The sequence below is a fragment of the Oculina patagonica genome, chromosome 3 (assembly GCF_052425735.1).
Source record: "Oculina patagonica isolate OP01 chromosome 3, crgOcupat, whole genome shotgun sequence".
In the NCBI taxonomy this organism is placed as follows: domain Eukaryota; kingdom Metazoa; phylum Cnidaria; class Anthozoa; order Scleractinia; family Oculinidae; genus Oculina; species Oculina patagonica.
The window spans coordinates 27880861-27900517 of record NC_135760.1 but is presented as its reverse complement, the minus strand read 5'-3'; the positions used below and the strand labels follow the sequence as shown (position 1 = coordinate 27900517).

Sequence of the window (19657 nt, the reverse complement as noted above, 5' to 3'; positions counted from 1 at the left end):
GGAATCCGCGTACCCGTGCATTAAACGATTGATTGATTAAGAGAGATTGATTGATTGATTGATTGATTGATTGATTGATTATTGATTGATTGATTGATTGTGGACAATGCAATGTTGCACCTCGCAGCACTGAATTCAGAGAGTATATCCCGGGATTTCTTTCTGAGCGTAAGCCAAAAACTGGTAATCAGGGACCACACGTGACCTCGCACATTACCAGCATCAGGGGCCACACGTGACCTCGCACATTACCAGCATCTTGTTATTGGACACTTAAGCTGCTCGCGCACCAATTTGGTAAGCGATCGTCCGATTTTGTTAATCACTCATGACATAACTTGCACTCCACTTAGTCTGTTATAAAATTATAAAATCGCTTGTGATGTAGGGCGCGTGTTTTACAAGCTATATTAAATGAACTCGACTCCACCATTCGTAGCGTGCGCAATATTGCCGAGCTTTCCTCCTCTCACAGATGTGATATACACGGCAAAAAGCACATATCATTTCTTTGCCACTGTTTCCCATGCCTGTCTAGAAGGTGTTTATGAATGAAGACGAAATAGCTTATTGCTCCCTCCGCGTTTCCCGTAAATGAAACTCGCTGTTCCTTCACTACGCACAGCTACAGTGATGCCATACTCTGGAACAGTCTTCGGCAAGCGTAATCTCTGAACAAATGTCGAGCATTTTTATGACTGGATAGCACTCACTGAATTGCATACATATAGAAAGGGTAAAGAGAGGTGAATTCAGAATGCAATTAACGTACCTTGCCCATTCTGTAAAGAGCCTTCACATTCTTTGGGTCAATGCCTAAAGCCTGGAAAAACAAAAAAACATACCACAAACACAATGTCGTAAAGCTGCATCATTTTCGTCATCATTTCTGGATGGCTTTATTCATCAAGAGACTCGCTTCCGTTAGTCCAAACATTCTACAAAACTTGTTTGCACTTGGAATTGATCAGAACCCATCATTCGACCATACTACCTCCATCTTCATGCAGTGCTTACATAAAATTGTTCAACTCAGTTTCGTTGTTGTTGTTGTTGTTATTATAACTATTATTATTATTGTTGTTATTATTATTATTACTATTTTGAAAATTAAAGGAATGTTCCAACAGGTATCAGTACAGTAATTATCAGCTGAGTTGAGGTGGAGGAGGAACAGGACTTCACAACAGTGAGGTTTTTCATATGAACTTTTTTTTACGATTTTTGTACCTTTCTTGCATATGTGAGAACTTTCTTTACTTCCACCAACTCCAAATAACAATGAGCGGCATTGAGATAAAGCTTCAGCAAAACTTCATTCATCCATCTCTCTTGGTCAGCATTCTGAAGTTTGCAGTTTTCCAGTAACTTGATTGCCTACATACACACACAAACAAAAAATAACTGTAAAGCTCTGCAAATAACTAAAACTATTAAATAGATTTAGCCAAGCCTAAAAGCGGAGCTCCCGGTTATTTACTTCGCCCTTTTCGTAAATCCGAATTTACTGACTGATAACAGAAAAAAAATATAGCACTTAAGCCTGCGATCCAATGTAAACCATTACTTGGTCAGTGGCAAACTTAAAAAAAACATTTGACCTCGATGAGTTCTATATGTGAGCCGCGATATGGTCATGTGATCCTGGTCAGCGGATACCTTGTTTTGACAGCTGTCAATTGACCATGACATGGATGGCCAATATCAAAGATGTAAGCTGACCATAACCTTAAACCTATTTCTGGAGTATGGCCGCCATGTTGGGGCGACGTCGTCGTCATTGTCGTTGCTAGGGCGCACGCACCCGCGAACCATGTTGCTAGCCATGATGACCATAAAAAACCAAAAGCATGGATCTGTTAACTTTCTATGGGTATGGGGCTCTGCTCTGCAGCTCTTCAGGCCGCTGGGAGCTCTGCTTTTTATAGCTACATGTATACAGTAAATAATAAAGATGGTAAATTTTTGAGCTCGGTGATAAATAATGAAGATTATTTTTTTAACAATGACACGAGCATGGGACAAAGAAAAATTCTGAGTCCCCAACAGGAATCAAACCCATGGCCTCCCAGGTACCGGTTGGGCGCTCTAACCAAGTGAGCTACGAGAGACTCGTGGTGAGCTGGGCCATTTGCTAGGTTGATATGTGACACACGTCCTGCATACTGCTAGGATCAGCAATGTCGAAATCATCAGAATCATAAATAATAAAGATGGTAAATTTTGAGCCCGGTGATAAATAATAAAGATTAATTTTTCAACAATGACACAAGCATTTATTTACCATCTTTATTATTTACTAATTTCTTGTTGTATAAAAAAGATGGTAAATAAATGCTTGTGTCATTATTGAAAAATTAATCTTCATTATTTATCACCGGGCTCAAAATTTACCATCTTTATTATTTACTACAAACCTGATGATTTCGACATTGCTGATCCTAGCAGTATGCAGGACGCGTGTCACATATCAACCTAGCAAATGGCCCAGCTCACCACGAGTCTCTCGTAGCTCAGTTGGTTAAAGCGCCCAACCGGTATCTGGGAGGCCATGGGTTCGATTCCCGTTGGGGACTCAGAATTTTTCTTTGTCCCATGCTCATGTCATTTTTGAAAAATTAATCTTCATTTCATGTATACAATAAGAAAAGTGGCACACTTGTGTACCGGAGTCTAACATTTTACCTTTAAGTATTTGCTCACTGCACGAGGGACTTGGTTTCGTTTGTAAAAATCATTACCGGCCTTAAAGGAAAGAAATAAATGTAAGGTATACTAATAGTAAGAAAAAATTTTATATACGGAAAATTTAAGATGGTAACGATGGCAAGAACTGTCTGATGTACCTCTCTTTCAGAGTTGGCCACTTTTAACAGCTGTTCGAATGTTGCCTGTTTTCTTTCTTCCTACAAACAACAATTATTTCTGTATTAACATGAATGTTTATTAAACATTAGGTTAACACACTGCCATTGGCCTTTTTTCTCGTACATTTCTCATTTACAATGCCCTTTGTTCTTGGCGCAAGCTGCAAGTGTGACTCAAGTGTAACGCAACAACTTCTTAACACTAAAATTTTTATGACTGTAATTAGTACATTTAGGCCAAAAGTACTACATGTGCACACTACTTTTTCCTCTGTTTGTAGTTTGTAACCTAGTTTCCATTTGCCTCAAAAGTTTGAAGCTGTTGTTTTGTTGATTCTAGAACATGTCACACTCAAACACAAGCTGGCTACTTCTTCTAAATTCCATCATGCTATGGGAACAGAGCAATTGAAATAATTACTACAACTATGCAAAGTTAAACCCACATATTGAAGAGGGATTTTTAGAAAATCATATTGTAATCCATCAAATATTTTTCAGGCATGTTATTGGTCTAAACATGTCACGCGATACAGCCAAAACTACGGAATATTTAACAAGAAGAAGCTCTTAGAGCTTAAAACCGCACTGGTTATGTGACCACCCTAATTCTGGATAATAAAGGAAAACTGTTCAGTGGAAAGGGTAGCAGCATGTTTTGATTGATGCCGACTTAGACACAAGCTGCAAATATTGATTTCAAAATGCATGGCTTTTAGCCAGGCACCTAAAAATATCCCCCATTTGCCTAAAATTGAAAACGCCCAATGACAATGTTTCCCAGTTTCTCTATTGCTAGTATTATTTTTGAGCCTCTTTAACACACCAAAATTTCCCCCCCCCCCCCCCTTTCGTGTTGTAGGCGGGTTGTTAAAATGTAGCGACTGACCAACAAAATGATAACTTACAAAGCACCTTCTGTGACCTTTTACTGTTGACTAGTTCCAGCCGTAGATGTTTATTTTTCATATATGCAAATGCTCGCTGGCCAAATTTCAACGATCCTGTCCCGTGAAGCCAGACAATTTATTAAATCAGCAATGCCTCCAGTGTTTTATCGAATTTCTGTTTAAAACACTGAATTACTCTTCCAGGAATGGAATATTGAAGCAAAGAATTAAACCAAATTTGAGAAGAACGCTTGAGCTGTTCTTAGCAGAGTGGGAATTCCCCTGGATGACGTAAACCTTTCAAGTCAGGGCATGTTTGTCTTGTTAATTTTCCTTTAGATCTCTGAAATCATTTTAATGACACAACAAGAAAAGACATTTCGCTTAAAAATCGAACATTTCCCACTAAACATTCTAAGTAAAGAAGAAAGGATTCTGGAAGTCTCGATTAGTAACTGATTGCATGATGAGAACTCTGACCGATGATATTCAATACCTTGTGAAAGTGAAAGTGAAAGTTACAACGTCAGCACATTCCTTGACACAAACGTAATTGTATTTACAGTACAAATTCTAGCCTGCTGAAACATATTTCTCTTTCATTGAATGAGTATTTAGTATTTTCTTGCAATCAGATGCTCAAAAATTAAACATAAAACAAAACTACAAAAAAAAAACGCTTAAAGAAAAAGAACCGCGCAGCGCAGTTAACTAAATGCGTAATTCAAAGAACAGCCGATGAGTGGGCTGAGTGGGAGTATGGGTCTGGTCACTGACAAGATGGAACCACGAGCAGAGCAAGAACCGCGTGCATGGTTAATTATTCCATGAGTCCACGTTAGATAGTGGTAAATACAGTAAAACCCGCGAGTAAGAACCTATTGTTTTTTAGATTAGCCTTAATAGGTTCTTACATAAAAGGTTATTAACACAAATTTAGACCGACCAGTTGACACAATTAAGAGTTGATTTTTTTAGTAAAGGAAGTTTTCAATCATTTGAATCGTTGTGTTTTACGTTAACTTTCGTTAATTTGAGAGTTTTAAAGCAGCAAACGTGATACTTTTACTTTTCGTGCAAACTTATGTAACATGAGTCTAATTTAATTAAGTAGGAAGAGTCTACAAGAATCCTGCCGCATTGTAAATCACATGGCATTAGGCTTAGATATCATTTAACTTTCGTTGGTTTGATTTTCAGTTGCGTATGGGTCGCACTTGGGAAAAGTTTTCATCTTTGCCGGTTAAAAAAAGAAAAAAACTTCTTACACGTCAAAACAGCAAATGTGATACTTTTCCCTTATCTGTGAAAACAAATGTAACATGACACGTTTGTTTTTCTCCTAAACTTTTGTAACGCAACACTTGTTTTTGCCGAAAACATATGTAACTTATTCATTTCTCGGGTAAACAGGGCGACATCGATTGAAGTTGTTTTGCTTTAATTAATAAAACTAATTATAACACAGATATTATCCATAAATCCACGCAATTGATATTACCAATACTACTGACTGGTACATGTATTTCCTTACAGACGGAGCTACTTGGAACAAAAGGCAAAAAAAAAAATCTCGATGATTTGGTAAGTGCAGAATGCAATATGGAACAATTGAAAGTATGATGTTTTATATATGTTCGTGTTTATTTGCTTTACTTTACTTTCGGAAAAACTGTTCACAGGCTACTTGTATTCTTTCCTAGGTGTTCCTTACGTTAATCTTTGCAAACGTAACACGACACTTTCGTTCGTTTGTAACAAAATACTTTTGTTTTCCTTGAAAATGCCGTAACATGAAACTCTTGTTTTTTGTTTGTTTTACGGCGACATCGATGACATTTGTTTAATTTAATTAAGTTACGGTTTAAACTGCACGAAAGACGATTCTCAAAACTAAAGAACAAATCTAATCAAAAAACATCTTTTTCGAAAGGGTTTTTAAAACGCAGTACAGCTAGGATATTTGTTTCCTGGTTATCAGGTGTTCACGCCGAAAATCCCGGTGCAAGTTTTTGCATACCTAATTACGATTTACGAAAGCGCTGTGAACACGTCACACGCTCACTCAAGCATGAAGCCGAGAAGCACGTAGTGTGAAGATTTCTTTCAAGAAATGTCGGAACCGTCACGAAAGCATGTTCAAACACTAAAGCGGCAGAGGTTTTACAAAATAAAACGGAGGTTAGTTCAACCGATGGAGAACAAATAAAAGGAAAGGAAGTGACGGATGTAACATGATATTGTTGTTTTTTTCTCGCAGATCGCTGTGATGCCTTTTAAGTCTAATTAAATTAACGCCACGGATTCTACAGGAATTCAACCGCATTGAAAAGCACACCACGTTAGGCTTTAATACAAAATTTCTAAACACGTCACTGTTATTTTAATTTTCGATAGCTTGAATTTCAGTTTGTTATTGAAACAGCAAACGAGATACTTTTGTTTTTGTCAAAAACATGTAACATACTTTTGTTTTTGTCAAAAACGGATGTAACATGATGTTTATGGTAACGTGATTTATTTTCTGCAAAGAAGGCGACATTGATTATAACACAGATGTTATCAGGTTATCAATTAATTATGAGATGCTAGATCACCTTTTCTAAGAAAACAGCATTGCCATATCAAGAAATATTTCACATGATCTGCTATGACGCCTTACTGTCTAATTCAATTAATTTGTGGTTTTAACTTGGGGCCACGGAGTCTACACGAATCCTTCTGCAGAAGAAAAACGCAATGTTCGTGATGAAGACTGATCTGCGCATGCGTTTAGCACAAAGTATTTTTTCCAGAAAGAATTGTACCACAAGGAGAGCATAGTGCTTTCTGAAACAAATATATACCTTGAGTTCTTCAATTGTAAGTATCGTAATGGACTCCCCGATTTACCAAGGGCACACGGTCAGGTGCTCTCCATCCCCTCCCCCTTTACAGAAATAATTAATTAATTGATATTAATTAATTAATTGGTGATTAAAAGTTTACACCGCGTTAGTGGCTTAGTGGTTTAGTGGTTTAGTGGTTTAGTGGTTTAGGGGTTTAGCAAACGCCAACCCACCAAACCATCACAATAGTGCATTCTGCACTAAAAACGCCACTAAAGGAGGAAGCTATTCCTACCATTTTCAGCTACACTTCTGAAAAGGGATTCCGTCAAGCTAGTATTGAGCTAGCAATCGTTTTAAAAATCAGGCACATATCACTGAACATGAGTGACCACGAGCCGATCGGCGAATGGTTTGCGATGGCTTTATTTATATTTTTCACGTAGAATAACAAACCTCTGGCGCCCGGGATGGTAGAGTCGCAAAGTTTTACGTTTACGAAAACTGCAAAAAGGAAAGAAATAAAGATACTTTAAACTCTGATCGGGCGAAAATATTTGTACTCAGGTGAAATCAAAACACAAATTATAATATTTGCGAAGCTAAGGCCATCAAAGTTACGACGATGGTCAATGAAACTTCTACACTACTCTAATTTGATATCTGTCTGACCGAAATCCAATGAAGAAAAATCTCTTTCAAGCTCTGTAGCCAATGTAGAAATGTGAGCGAAAATAAAACATCTGAGTTGCCGTGCGTGCATTTTATCCAGTTTCATCGGGTTAACAAACGTAGAAGACTTGAAATTAAAGACAGCTAGTGAAGATTATGCCTCACAGAAATCGTTAAATATGTGTTTTCATACAAAAAAGTTAAAATTTGACCAAATTTCTACATGCATAAAATGTCACACAAAGTGATTTTTTTATCATCATGTTTGTCAGTCGCTACATTTTAATCGCCTTTTGTAATACGGAAAGAAGGGCAAAATTTTGAACTGTTAAAGAGGTTCAAAAATAATACTAACAGTATAGAAACTGCGAAACATTGTCATTGGGCCGGTTCTCAGTTTTATGCAAATGAGGAATACTGTCGAAATTCTCACGGATACTTAGCGTGAAGCCAGACGTATATGTAATGATATCAATATTTGGGGTTTGCATCGAAAGCGGGTGTTTTTAAGGGCGGACCATAATTTCTTTGAGGCAGGTTAGGGTGAGGGGGATTGGGATGCCGGGAACCAGTGGTCAACTTTTTTGGCACCGTCAGGTTATTGAAATTTTTATTTATTTATTCCTTTTAAATTTTTCTCATTTCACCTTCAAGCTGTGTAATATTTTTTACTTATCCTCTCGGCCAGGCAAGTCACGCAATGTTTAAAAGCTACAAATCAGTCACAAATGGGAAATATGTTCAGTGTGAAATATTCAATTTATGATTTTATGCCATGAAAGAAAAAGATGCTTAAGGGCCTCTTCACATGAGCCCGGTTTACGAGCTGTCTCAGTTACCAGGACGGATTTTGACCTCTGTTCATATGGAAAATTTTAGCCCGGTTGACGGGAATAAAATTCAAGAAACAAAGGCAAAATAGCGACACATAAAGTTGCATCTTTCGCAACTATCGTATTTTTATTGGCCCATGTAACTTTATTAATAAAGCTAATTCGCATATTTCTGAAGTGGAAATAGATTCAAGGCAAAATTAAACCATTTGGACCACCCAATTACGAAAGGGAAGCTATTTTCTCAAAAAAAGTTGCGTCCCGGCGACCGGGCTGGAGCGTTCATATGGGAAAATATTCTTCCCGGTTGTCGAGATCTCGGTTGCAGAAATTGAGATATCGGTAACCGGGCTGGCCCACCTTCTCATATGAACACATCCAAAATTTTACAAGAAAATAGGAGTAAGCCGAGATCTCGGTAACTGGGCCAGCCCGGTCAACCGGGATCATATGAAGAGGCCCTTAGTGGGCCAGAATTTACATTTATTAAAGTACCATTATGTTTGTGTTGTGGAATGTGCTGGCGTTGCACTTTCACTTTCACATGATCGGCCAGAATCACACAATGTTTTAAACGCTTTAAATCTGCTACAAAAGGAAACCCTTAACAAATCCTTTGAACTTAACCTAGCATGTTAAGTGTGAAATGTTCGATTTTTTAGCGTTATCTAATTTACAGGATAATTTCAGAAATCTGAAGAAAAAAAACACCGAGACAAACATGCCCTGACTTGTTACGTTTACGCCATTGGCAATGGAACTAGTCAACCATGAAATGTCACACAAGGTGTTTTCTTACCGTTTTGTTTGTCACTCGCAACATTTTTTGGGGATGGGGGGGGGGGCGTGTATTTTTTATCCCCCCACAACATTCCTCGAGGCTGATCAGGTGACCAGCGCAGTTTTAAGCTCTAAGAGCTTCTTGTTTTGTTTGCAAGCAAACTTTGTGCAAAAAAGTAACTCCATGGGCCGCCATACACAAATAGCTCAACCCATGGCATAAACCATCCCATCAGGACAATCACCCATTTTCACCCCAAGCCACCCCATAAATTGAAAAAAAATAACTCCTGCACGCTTAGCATGCCTATGTTTAGGATGAGTTGGTACCCTAAAATAGAAGCTGCAAGTTGAAGGATTTCCGAGAAAATCCACCCCAACTTGAATTGGTGTAATTAATTGGGTTTTTGTCTTGCATTGCATGTGGCCCTTACGTCGCGTAGAATTTGTTGGTCATTTTACCACTAGACCAGCCACGAAAGTATTCATTAACAATTTACACGTTACGCAATTGGGAATGCTTACGCGATGTAAGGCCAGATTGCACAATCATTTCGACGCTAGCGGGACTTCGAACGCGATGTTCGACGAGTTAGCTTCACCGAAAGGTCTCTGATGAGTCTCTTGGCGGAGACGAAACATGCGTGTCAGACCAGCCACGAAAGTATTTTACCACTGATAGAAAAATTGCAATGTTTTACTTTTTTTCTCGAGTTGGTAGGATACCGGTAAGTTGGTAGCCTAAAATAGAAGCTACAAGTTGTAGGATTTCCAAGAAAATCCACCACGACTTGAATTGGTGTAATTTAATTACGGTAGTTTTTTTGTCTCGCATCACATGCACTCGTCTAAAAAATTGTTTTACATCGCGGAGAATTTATTGGTGATTTTACCACTGAAACAAAAATTGCAATGTTTTACTTTTTTCTTGAGTTGTCTCCTACAAATAAAACAACTACAACCCACCATTAAAGTCGCATTTGTGAACTGACAAGTGGCTTGCGTGCAGGTTCCGTATTAAGGTATCTCTGTATTAAAATATTTACCTTTGAGTAAAAGTTCAAAAAGTTCAAAAGGTTCAATTTAAACCTTCGAGGACCAAACAGTATTAAAAACAGAATGTCCATCTCCTGGTAACAAATACTTTCTGTTTTTGTGGGCTAAACTTAGAAATTGTTGCAGCTACACCAGTCGCGATTGCCAAAATGCGATTGTGTAGGGCCGTCGGCGTCGCATTCCACTTTTACCGGTTGATCTTGAAGCTTCTTGATGAGCAATCGGCTCGAGTCAACTCCTTCCTCAAAGGACATGTCGTATTGTGGGCAGGTTTATGGCTCCATCTGACTTGATTTCTGGGACAAGCGCAACTCGCTTTTGCTGTTCACTAAACCCCACTTAATCCTTGACTAATGCAACGTCATAGCCTCGCTTTGACACGCTTTCATGATGGAAAAAAAGATGGCCGCTCGTGGCAGCAAAATGACTATTTTGCCGTCCCGATTATATTTCACAGACTCCGTTCGAAATATATGAGACAACAAATGGTAGGAATTTCCCAGTTAGTGCTTCAAACCACTTTTTAACGCATAGGAAAGGTAGATCCCCCATAAAAGTAAAAGGGGCCTGGGTATACCCACAGGGCCCTGGGACCTAGGTCTCGTGGTCCCAAGATGCATCAGTGGCTTTTTTCCTTGTGCTTCAAACCCTTCGGTAAGTATTTTGATTTGTCCTGCCTTTTTTGCTAATTTTTTACCTTTTGCAGGCTATTCCTCTGTGTTTTTGCACAGTAGGTTTCTTTCTAGCGATATTTTCTCGCTCTCCAGGTATTTTCATTCGTTGAAAATGTCCAGCAGAAAGCACAAGTCCCGAAAAAGGACTCGCTCCCGGTCGCCATCTTCGCGCCAAAACTCTGTCGCGTCACACGACGCACAAAGTGAAAGTTCTTCGCCAAAACGGCGCAGGGACCTAGAAGAAGATACTCTTCAGAGGATTTTGCACTCCATTGAGAGTTTTTCTGGCCGAATAGACTCGTTAGAAACCCGCTCAAATCAGCTAGAATCTGCTACGAGCACGGACCTTGATGCCTTGTCGCTAATGGCTGATGACACACCAAGCTTGATGGAGTTAGACGTTCCTTTGACGTCCAATAAGTCTCTTGAGACTTCTTCATCGTCCATAAGGGCGCCAATAGAGCCTATTGAGGCACCAATTGAGTCTTTAAAGGCACCAATAGAGCCTATTAAGGCACCAATAGAGCCTGATAAGGCACCAAAAGATTCAAGTAAGTCTGCCGACGAAGCAGTGAGCCTTGATCATGGTCTGTTTGACCCTGTTGCTCAGCCTATCTCCTGGAAGCCTTCATCTTCATTCTCCAATTTTTTGGAGTCTAATTTCCGGAGGAAATTAACATATCAACAAGCGCTTGTTATCCTGGAGGACTGGGCCATACCTGAGGTGGATTCTTTATCCGCCCCAAAACTGGATCAACAGTTATTGAATCAAGTTCCCAGTAAACTGAAAAGGTATGCCCAAGAGAGAGACAAAGAAATGTTCACCCTTCAGCGTGCACTGTTAAATACCACTGGTCCACTTTGTGGTCTTCATGACTGCATCGAAAATGGTTCAACACCATCTTATGAGGAAATCAAATTAGCCTTGGAGCAAGCCCTTTGCCTCTTAGGCTCAGCAAATACCCAACTATCTATATTACGACGACAGAGAGTCCTCGCATCAATAAATAAGCCAAGTCTTGGCTTTTTGGAGATGATTTTCCCTCATTAGCCTCAAAGCAGGCTGAATTGTCTAGAGGCCTCACAAAAAATTTGTCAGAAAATGCAACCAGGCCCTTTCCTAGGCGTGGCACTAGTTCCCAGTCTCAGACCAAGAAGCGAGGAGACACCTTCTCCAAATATCAATCTTCTGGGTATTCAAACACCTCTAGATTTCAGTCACATTACCAGGGAAACCGTTCAAAAAACGGCCCCTTTCGTCCCCATTCCCAGAAGGGACGTCAGCAAGACTCCCAGAGTGCCTAGCCACTTGGAGAACCCTAACATCGGACCCACAGATCCTTTCAATTGTGTCAGGGTACAAGATAACTTTTTTCAAAACTCCTTTCCAAAAGTTTCCTCGATTTACCCAATCATCGGGTCAGGAGGCACTCCTAATTTCACAGGAGATCAACGAGTTGTTGCAGAAAGGGGCTATAGAGAGGACCCCCTTTTCAAGAGACGGCTTTTATAGCCACCTTTTCCTTGTACCCAAAAAGGATGGACCTATGCGTCCGGTGATAGATCTAAGTTATCTGAACAAGTTCATTTTAAACGAGCATTTTCAGATGAAAATCTCAGTTGTTTGAAAACGTTGCTTTTAAAAGGAGATTTTATGACAAATATAGACTTAAAGGACGCTTGCCTTTCAGTTCCCGTCCACCAGTCATCTCAAAAGTTTCTTCGGTTTATCTGGGAGGGCACTTGTTACCAGTTCAAAGCCCTCCCATTCAGCCTGTGTTCAGCCCCCAGATTCTTTACAAAACTAATGAAGCCAATCGCAGCATTCCTGAGGAGAAAGTCAATACGAGTCCTTATTTACCTGGACGACTTCCTTCTCTTAGCTGCTACAAAGGAGGAAGCTGTGAAAAACACTCATCTGTTAGTGACTCTCCTTCAGTCCCTAGGATTTATAGTAAACTTCAAAAAGCCATCCCTGACTCCTTCTCAGGTTAACACCTTTCTGGGTTTCAAAATAGACTCAACGTCTATGATGCTGTCACTCCCAGCAGAAAAGATCAACAAGATCCTAGACTCTGCTCACCGTCTACTAGCTCCTCAAAGGATCACACTACGAAACCTAGCAAGCTTAATCGGTTTACTCGAGTCCTCCCGGCCAGCCATTTGGCGAGCACCGCTCCATTTCCGCCACCTGCAATGCGACCTCATATGGGGCCTGCAAATGAACCGGGAGTCTTACGACGCCCGAATTACTCTGTCAACCAGTGCCAGAGGAGAACTGACCTGGTGGTTGGAAAACACCCGCAGTACAAACGGCAGCCCTGTACACCTGCCTCCCCCCGATACGCTAATCACGACCGACGCCTCCATGAAAGGCTGGGGTGCGGTGCATCACTCCCTCGAGACCAATGGCAGATGGTCACAACTTGAGTCCCTCCAACACATCAATTACCTGGAGCTAAAAGCAGCCTTCCTGGCCATAAAAACCTTTCTCAAAGACAAGTCTCACGTAACCGTATCTCTGCAAATAGACAACACGACCGCCATTGCCTATATCAACAACAAAGGGGGTACACATTCCCTCCAACTCCTAACTCTAGCCCTGGAGTTATGGGATTGGTGCCAGGCAAGAGACATCTTTGTGATAGCTTCTCACATCCCAGGAAGAGACAACGTCTCTGCAGACAAGGAGTCCAGAGAATTCAAGGACATGAGCGAGTGGAAGTTAGACCCAACAATCATCCAACCCTTCCTGGCCCATTGTCAGACCGACCTATTCGCGAGTCGACTAACAAACCAACTGAAGAATTACATCAGTTGGATGTAATTCCACACAGACGCCTTCACGATAACTTGGACTCCTCTGCAAGGCTATGCCTTTCGTCCATTCAACTTGATATCCAAAACTCTGGAGAAGGTAATGATAGAGCAAACAGAGATAATTCTAGTTGCTCCAATCTGGCAAACGCAGCCTTGGTGGCCGGTTCTGTTGAGGCTTCTAATATCTCAGCCGGTTCTACTGCCGAACACTCCAACCCTCCTAACAGATCCGTCCGATCTGAACAGAGTTCACCCAATGTATCCTCGCCTTCACTTGGCCGTGTTTCACATCTCTACCAACGTTTCCAAGCTGAGGGCATTCCGACAAACGTTGCCGATCTACTCATCGCAGCAACTCGTACCTCCACACACAAGACCTACGAGTCTTGTTGGAACCGTTGGTGCCGCTGGTGTTCTGGACGGCAAATTGATCCTCTTTCGTCATCTATAAATGACATTCTGATTTTCCTAACAGAAGTCTTTAATGAAGGCTTAGCATACCGATCGATCAATGTACTTCGATCAGCTATTTCATCAACCCACCCAAAGATAGATGGCTATCCCGTTGGTCAACACCCTTACGTTACTAGACTCCTCAAGGGTGCCCTAAATAAATGCCCTCCAAAGCCCAGGTATTCACATACCTGGAACGTTGACATTATGGTCAAATACATTATTTCATTGGGGAAAAACAGTTCCCTAACGCTTAAGGTTCTGTCAATGAAATTAGTTACCCTATTGGCGTTAACCTGTCCTGAACGGATTTCTACTTTGGCAAATTTGGATCTCAGACATTGCTATGTGCATCCAGAAGGGGTATCTTTCCAGCTCACTATCCCAAGAAAAACTGGCAGTGTGGATAAACCAGCAGAAGCATTCTTTGCCCGTTTTAACCAAGACAAAAAACTTTGTCCTGTGGAATGTTTTAGACATTATCTTAAATTGACAAGGAACATTCGACCAGTCGTTCCATCTTCTCTCCCTGATAAATTGTTTATTTCATTTAAACGCCCTTTCAAACCGGTCACTACCACGACATTGGGGCGTTGGCTACGTACCTTTATGAGTGCAGCAGGAATCGACAGTAAAATTTTCAAAGCTCACTCAGTACGCGGTGCCTCTACGACAGCAGCCGCCAATGCATTTGTTCCACTGTCAACTATCATGTCTATGGCTGACTGGTCTTCCTCTTCAACGTTCAGAACTTTCTATTATAAGCCATTGTATAACTCAGATTTCGCTACCGGGGTTTTAACCTCAAAGTAGTTGTAACATCAGTTACTCTCCAGTTGAACTTATTGTTCTGAAAATGTTGTTCTATGGAACCATAGTTGAGTTTTTCTATGTCATTAAAATGTTTTTGTTACATAGAACTTCGTATGTCCGTTCATATAGCGGCGTTAAAAACTACCATTTGTTGTCTCATATATTTCGAACGGAGTCTGTGAAATATAATGAGAATTATACTAGGGCCGCTAAGCGGCCTGAAGTAATAATTCGGATTATATGAACAGACGAAGTGAGAAATATATGAGGTTCCCGCCCTTTGCCCATCCCCTGTATGGGTCTTGTTTTATCGGTTTATTGTATGGCGTCAAAAAGCCACTGATGCATCTTGGGACCACGAGACCTAGGTCCCAGGGCCCTGTGGGTATACCCAGGCCCCTTTTACTTTTATGGGGGATCTACCTTTCCTATGCGTTAAAAAGTGGTTTGAAGCACTAACTGGGAAATTCCTACCATTTGTTGTCTCATATATTTCTCACTTCGTCTGTTCATATAATCCGAATTATTACTTCAGGCCGCTTAGCGGCCCTAGTATAATTCTCATTATTGACAACAAATTGGATGTCAAAGCAAATAATTACTATTTTTAGTAATTTCATCGTATGAACTTTCATTTAAGGTAAAACCCTTTACTTTGTCTGTACATCTTGGAAAATTGTGACACAGGAAGATCCAAAGCAATAGCTTTTCTGGAAATTGTACGTCAAACAAATCAAGGATTACATTTTACTTGTTTACAGCTCCACAGCTGTCATCAAGACAACTATATTATGCTGAAACGAAACTGCGCTCAGATTAAGAAACTTAACTGAAACGCTGAGCCTAATTTTATGTCAAACACTGAGTGAAATATATCAGTTTCCGATTCTCCCAGAAATTATTTGCAGCATTTATTCTTCAACCAGTCACTCTTGTTGTGTATATAAAGCTTGTCAATTTTGCTGTTTTCAGCCATTTTTCTGATGGAACTTTTGCTCCCGCAAGAAAAAGTTTAAGCTGTGCGGCATATGCCACACTCATTTTCCATATTAGGTCAAACAGAGGTATATTGGCTGATAACCCGAGCTCAGTGAACCAATCAAAAAGCTAGAAATGCAATATATCCGAGGTTAAGAATTAAAAGATGATATCCCCAAGTATTATTTCCCAGTTTTTAAACTTTGCAAGTTATATTTACATGCTTAGTTTTCATCTCCAGTAAATTGTTCTATTGAATAGAGCTCAACATTTTGAACAGACCAACAATATTTTGAATGCTGACAGAATTACTTTGATGTTTAAAAGCTTTATGAAAAGGTATCCTAAAATGATCGGCCTTGGGGAAAAAATTGAAGGATAACAAACACAATAACCTCCATTTCGCTTTTAATTAAAATATGTCCTGAAATTTCTCCCTGTACATTATCTGTTCCTCTAAGGTCAAAGTTTTCTTCGAGCTTGTCTCTTGGAAAAACTGCTCACTTCTTGGAACAGACAATGTCTGCGAACAAGTATCAGTACATTTTTCGTACCAAATGATAATAATTTTAATAATAATTTATTTCTGGTGCATTACATTACGCATTACATTGGTGCATTACAAATGCAGGTTATTGCTTATATAGCCAGTGGATCCCAACTCTGGGCAGGATAAAGACAGAGACCCTGTATTGGTTTAATCACATCAGATGAGAGTTCCCAGCTGGTATCAACATTACTAGAAAAGGAAGGATGGTTATAAAAAAATGAGACGCAAACTCTGGGTTTTTTTACACTAACCTCTGTAAATGCTTCAAAGTCATCAGCTGCCTTGTGGTCAATATAGTTGAGTAATTCCACTTCATAAAGCACTGTCATAAAAGGTTCAAGAAAGGTCAGCTTGGGGACTGGAACTTTTTGTAAAACAATTTTTTCAAGATAACTTACAAAATATCTTATTTCTGTTTTATACTTCTTTCCATACATTAATTAACAAACCTATTCTAGCAGTATGTGTGGCGTTAAGGCTACAATTAGCAACAAGAGTAGTTGAGATACTTTTTTCTAGTGATGATTCTCTGGTTTCCCTCTTCCCCTCCCCCACCCCCAAACAAAATTCAAGGCTGCCATGGTCTTGCAGTCTTGAAAATAGAAAATGCAACATTGTATTGTGTGCACAGGCATAACATTATTTTTTGTAACGGCACAACTCACTAAGGGAACATTCATTATTTATGCCAGGGGGTGGGCCGGCAAGAATTGAGGGGGGGGGGTCATGAAAAATCCAGGATGTTCTGAGGGGGGGGGGTTGGGGGGGTCACCTTCAAATGTTGCAGACAAAGGGGTGGGCTGTTTTCTTATTAACACTTATATTTAATTATGATCGTGTGTATTACAGTATTAATGTGTCCAGATCATGTTTGGCGGAATATAACTGGCACCAGGGGCATTTCCTCCGTATTGTTTTCACTCCCCGAGGACACTGAGCTACTGTGGTGCACAAGAACGATGTCCTCCTCACTGTCACTTTCTCCTTCACAAGTGAAGACTGGTTGTAGTAGGCTAGTTCCTGTTTGGGGAGGGGTAGCCTGTGTGGCAGGCGTAAAAAGGGGAGGGAAAGGGAGAGGGGAGGGAAAGGGACAGGGGAAAAGAAGGGGAAGATGGAACGCCTGCCGTAAGAACCCGGTATTTTGCAAAACGCCCACCAATTTTCCCGTAATCCAATTTAGTAACTGTCAGTTAACTGTTAGACATTAACCAATCAGAACGCATCGCGCGCTTCTTAGACACGCAGGAATTTCTTTTTCCCGGGACTCCGGAAGCGCGAGTATTTTTGTGCAAAGTAGAAAATCTCACCTCGGGACAGCCATGATTTAGCGTAAAAATGTCCGTAACTCCTACAAGAATTCAAAACGGGCCGAAAAAAGAAGGAAAACGAATTCAATGATCGCTGTCGATTCTGTGCTGTGGTATTTGAAAGTCCATCAGGTTCGAGAGCGTCGTTTGAAAATTTATTTACGAAATCTACAAGGCAAGAGAGTCCAGGAACAGTTCTGGCAGATTGCAGTCTTCAATTAGATTTCTGTTACTTAAATGCCAAAGTTTGTCAGAACGCATTTGCAGAAGTTGCGGCCGCAAAATACGAAATGTGGCGGAGTTTTATTATTTTATCAAGACAGTTGTAACTTCCAGCAATGCCACTGCTTTTCCGGCGGCGAATTATGAGTCAACGGTCGAAGAAAATCAGCACCAAACGTCAACTTGCAACGACGGTTACTCCGGAACGAAAGTAAGGAAAAAGGCCTACAACAGAACCAGATAAACATTAAACGGAGTGGGGCAATTCAAGGAAGTCGCTGCAGTTTTCTGTCGAAAGTGCAATTGAGGAAATCGAAGACACGGCTGAAGGCAAAAAGGCGACAAAGGATCAAGATCAAGATCATTGCTCGATAATTTGGACGTCAGCCGCAGGGTAGCCCAATAATTCCAAATCCTGGAGCTGATCTTCGATAATGCTCTTCAGTGGCGAAATAACGAGAATCGCTGCATTATCGCACTGATTTTCGTTTAATAGTTTGTGGTTCTTTGCACGCACAAACATTTGATAAATCAAACTCTTCCCGTAACCAGTAGGCAAAACCGCCAGGACATCTCTACCGACTAGAAGAGCCCTGACAGCAGATTCTTGCTCCGGTTTTAAGACAATATTCCATTAGCATAATTTAAGTCTCTTAAAGCAATTGCTAATACGTCCATGGAACGAGGTTGTTCCGCCGCCATCTTAGTTGTTTGTGAAATAAAATTTTGCGGCCACCAGCGCCCGCAGAAATGAACAAAAGGGGGTTCTTAGAGCAGGCTTCCCTTCCCTTCTCGCCCCCACTCCCCCTCTGTTTTTTCCCTCTCTCTCTCTTTCCAACTCCCCCTGCCTCCCCTTTCGATGCCTGCTACGCAGGCTAGGGGAGGGGGGTTGACCATTACGTTTTTCTTTTGTTTGGAAGGGGGTCAACATGTTTTGGTTTTGTCTATAATGAATCTTGCCAGCCCACCCGCTGGCATAAATAATGAATGGTCCCTAACATCACATTTCACCATACTGAAGAAGAGTTTAAAGCCTGAAACGTTTGCATGTTTTTTGACACTACAAATTCAGGGGTTTCATTAACGGCCAGCCACTGGGCAAATTGAGCCGCTGGGAACAAGACTTTGTCTGGCTGTTTTAACATCTGAACCACAGGCAGCCCAAGCTCTCTATCAGATTATCTTTGGACGCGACTCTTGCTTATAAGCGGTGTGGTGTTAGAAAGATTCTTTTTATAAGGATTTGTATGGGAATGCAACGGTTTTGCTTTAAAAGTAAAAAAATTAACGCAACTTAAAATTAACTTGAACTTTTAAAATTAACATTAATTTTCTATAATAATTGCAATATTGTTGTCTTGTTGAAAAGAAAAATGAAAAAAGCCAAAACGGATTAATTCTTTTTAATGCCTAACTAATTCCTATTTGTCATTTTTCTATGAAAAAGTTATTACAATAGGGTGTATGTAAACAAACCTGTAGCTTGACGAGGTACTCGGGGACGACAACCTAACTCTTTAAAAGCATACAGTGGAGAGACAAGTAACTTGCACTTTTCTGCTCTTCTCATTGTGCTCAGACCAATGGACAACCCTGGGACACACTCGTCTAAAATAAAAACAAAGATTTGAGCCGTATATTATAGGCAGGCCAGAGCAGTTATTATAGACTGATTTGCTTGCACACCTAAATCTCTTGTGATATACTAATAAAAATAAACTATCAGTAACCTTGTGAACTAGCTTTTCTAAACAAACATTTTGTTGTTTAACATTGTTGTTTAACATACATTTGCTACATTAATTACTCATCAAGATTGACTGCTTTTAAATTTCCTCCTATCAAGCTTTCTGTTTCTCCAGCTGTATTTTGATTTGCTATTATGACTAAAATTTTCAAATAAAACTTTATTGA

At 40.2% G+C, this 19657-nt stretch overlaps 1 protein-coding gene and 1 pseudogene across 3 annotated transcripts in view; one reads left to right on the top strand and one right to left on the bottom strand.

Annotated features, from left to right (window-relative positions):
* Positions 1 to 19657, bottom strand: part of LOC144647377 (inactive peptidyl-prolyl cis-trans isomerase FKBP6-like) — a 34945-nt gene that overhangs the window by 2318 nt on the left and 12970 nt on the right. For all 3 annotated transcript variants that reach the window (XM_078507181.1, XM_078507182.1, XM_078507183.1), the window contains 6 exons: positions 19220 to 19351; positions 16466 to 16536; positions 2847 to 2906; positions 2686 to 2745; positions 1231 to 1377; positions 773 to 823 (listed from right to left, as the gene is read on the bottom strand). In XM_078507181.1, the coding sequence (XP_078363307.1) occupies positions 773 to 823; positions 1231 to 1377; positions 2686 to 2745; positions 2847 to 2906; positions 16466 to 16536; positions 19220 to 19351 (521 nt within the window). The remainder of the gene's footprint in view (positions 1 to 772; positions 824 to 1230; positions 1378 to 2685; positions 2746 to 2846; positions 2907 to 16465; positions 16537 to 19219; positions 19352 to 19657) is intronic.
* LOC144647378 (uncharacterized) lies at positions 12404 to 15252 on the top strand (annotated as a pseudogene).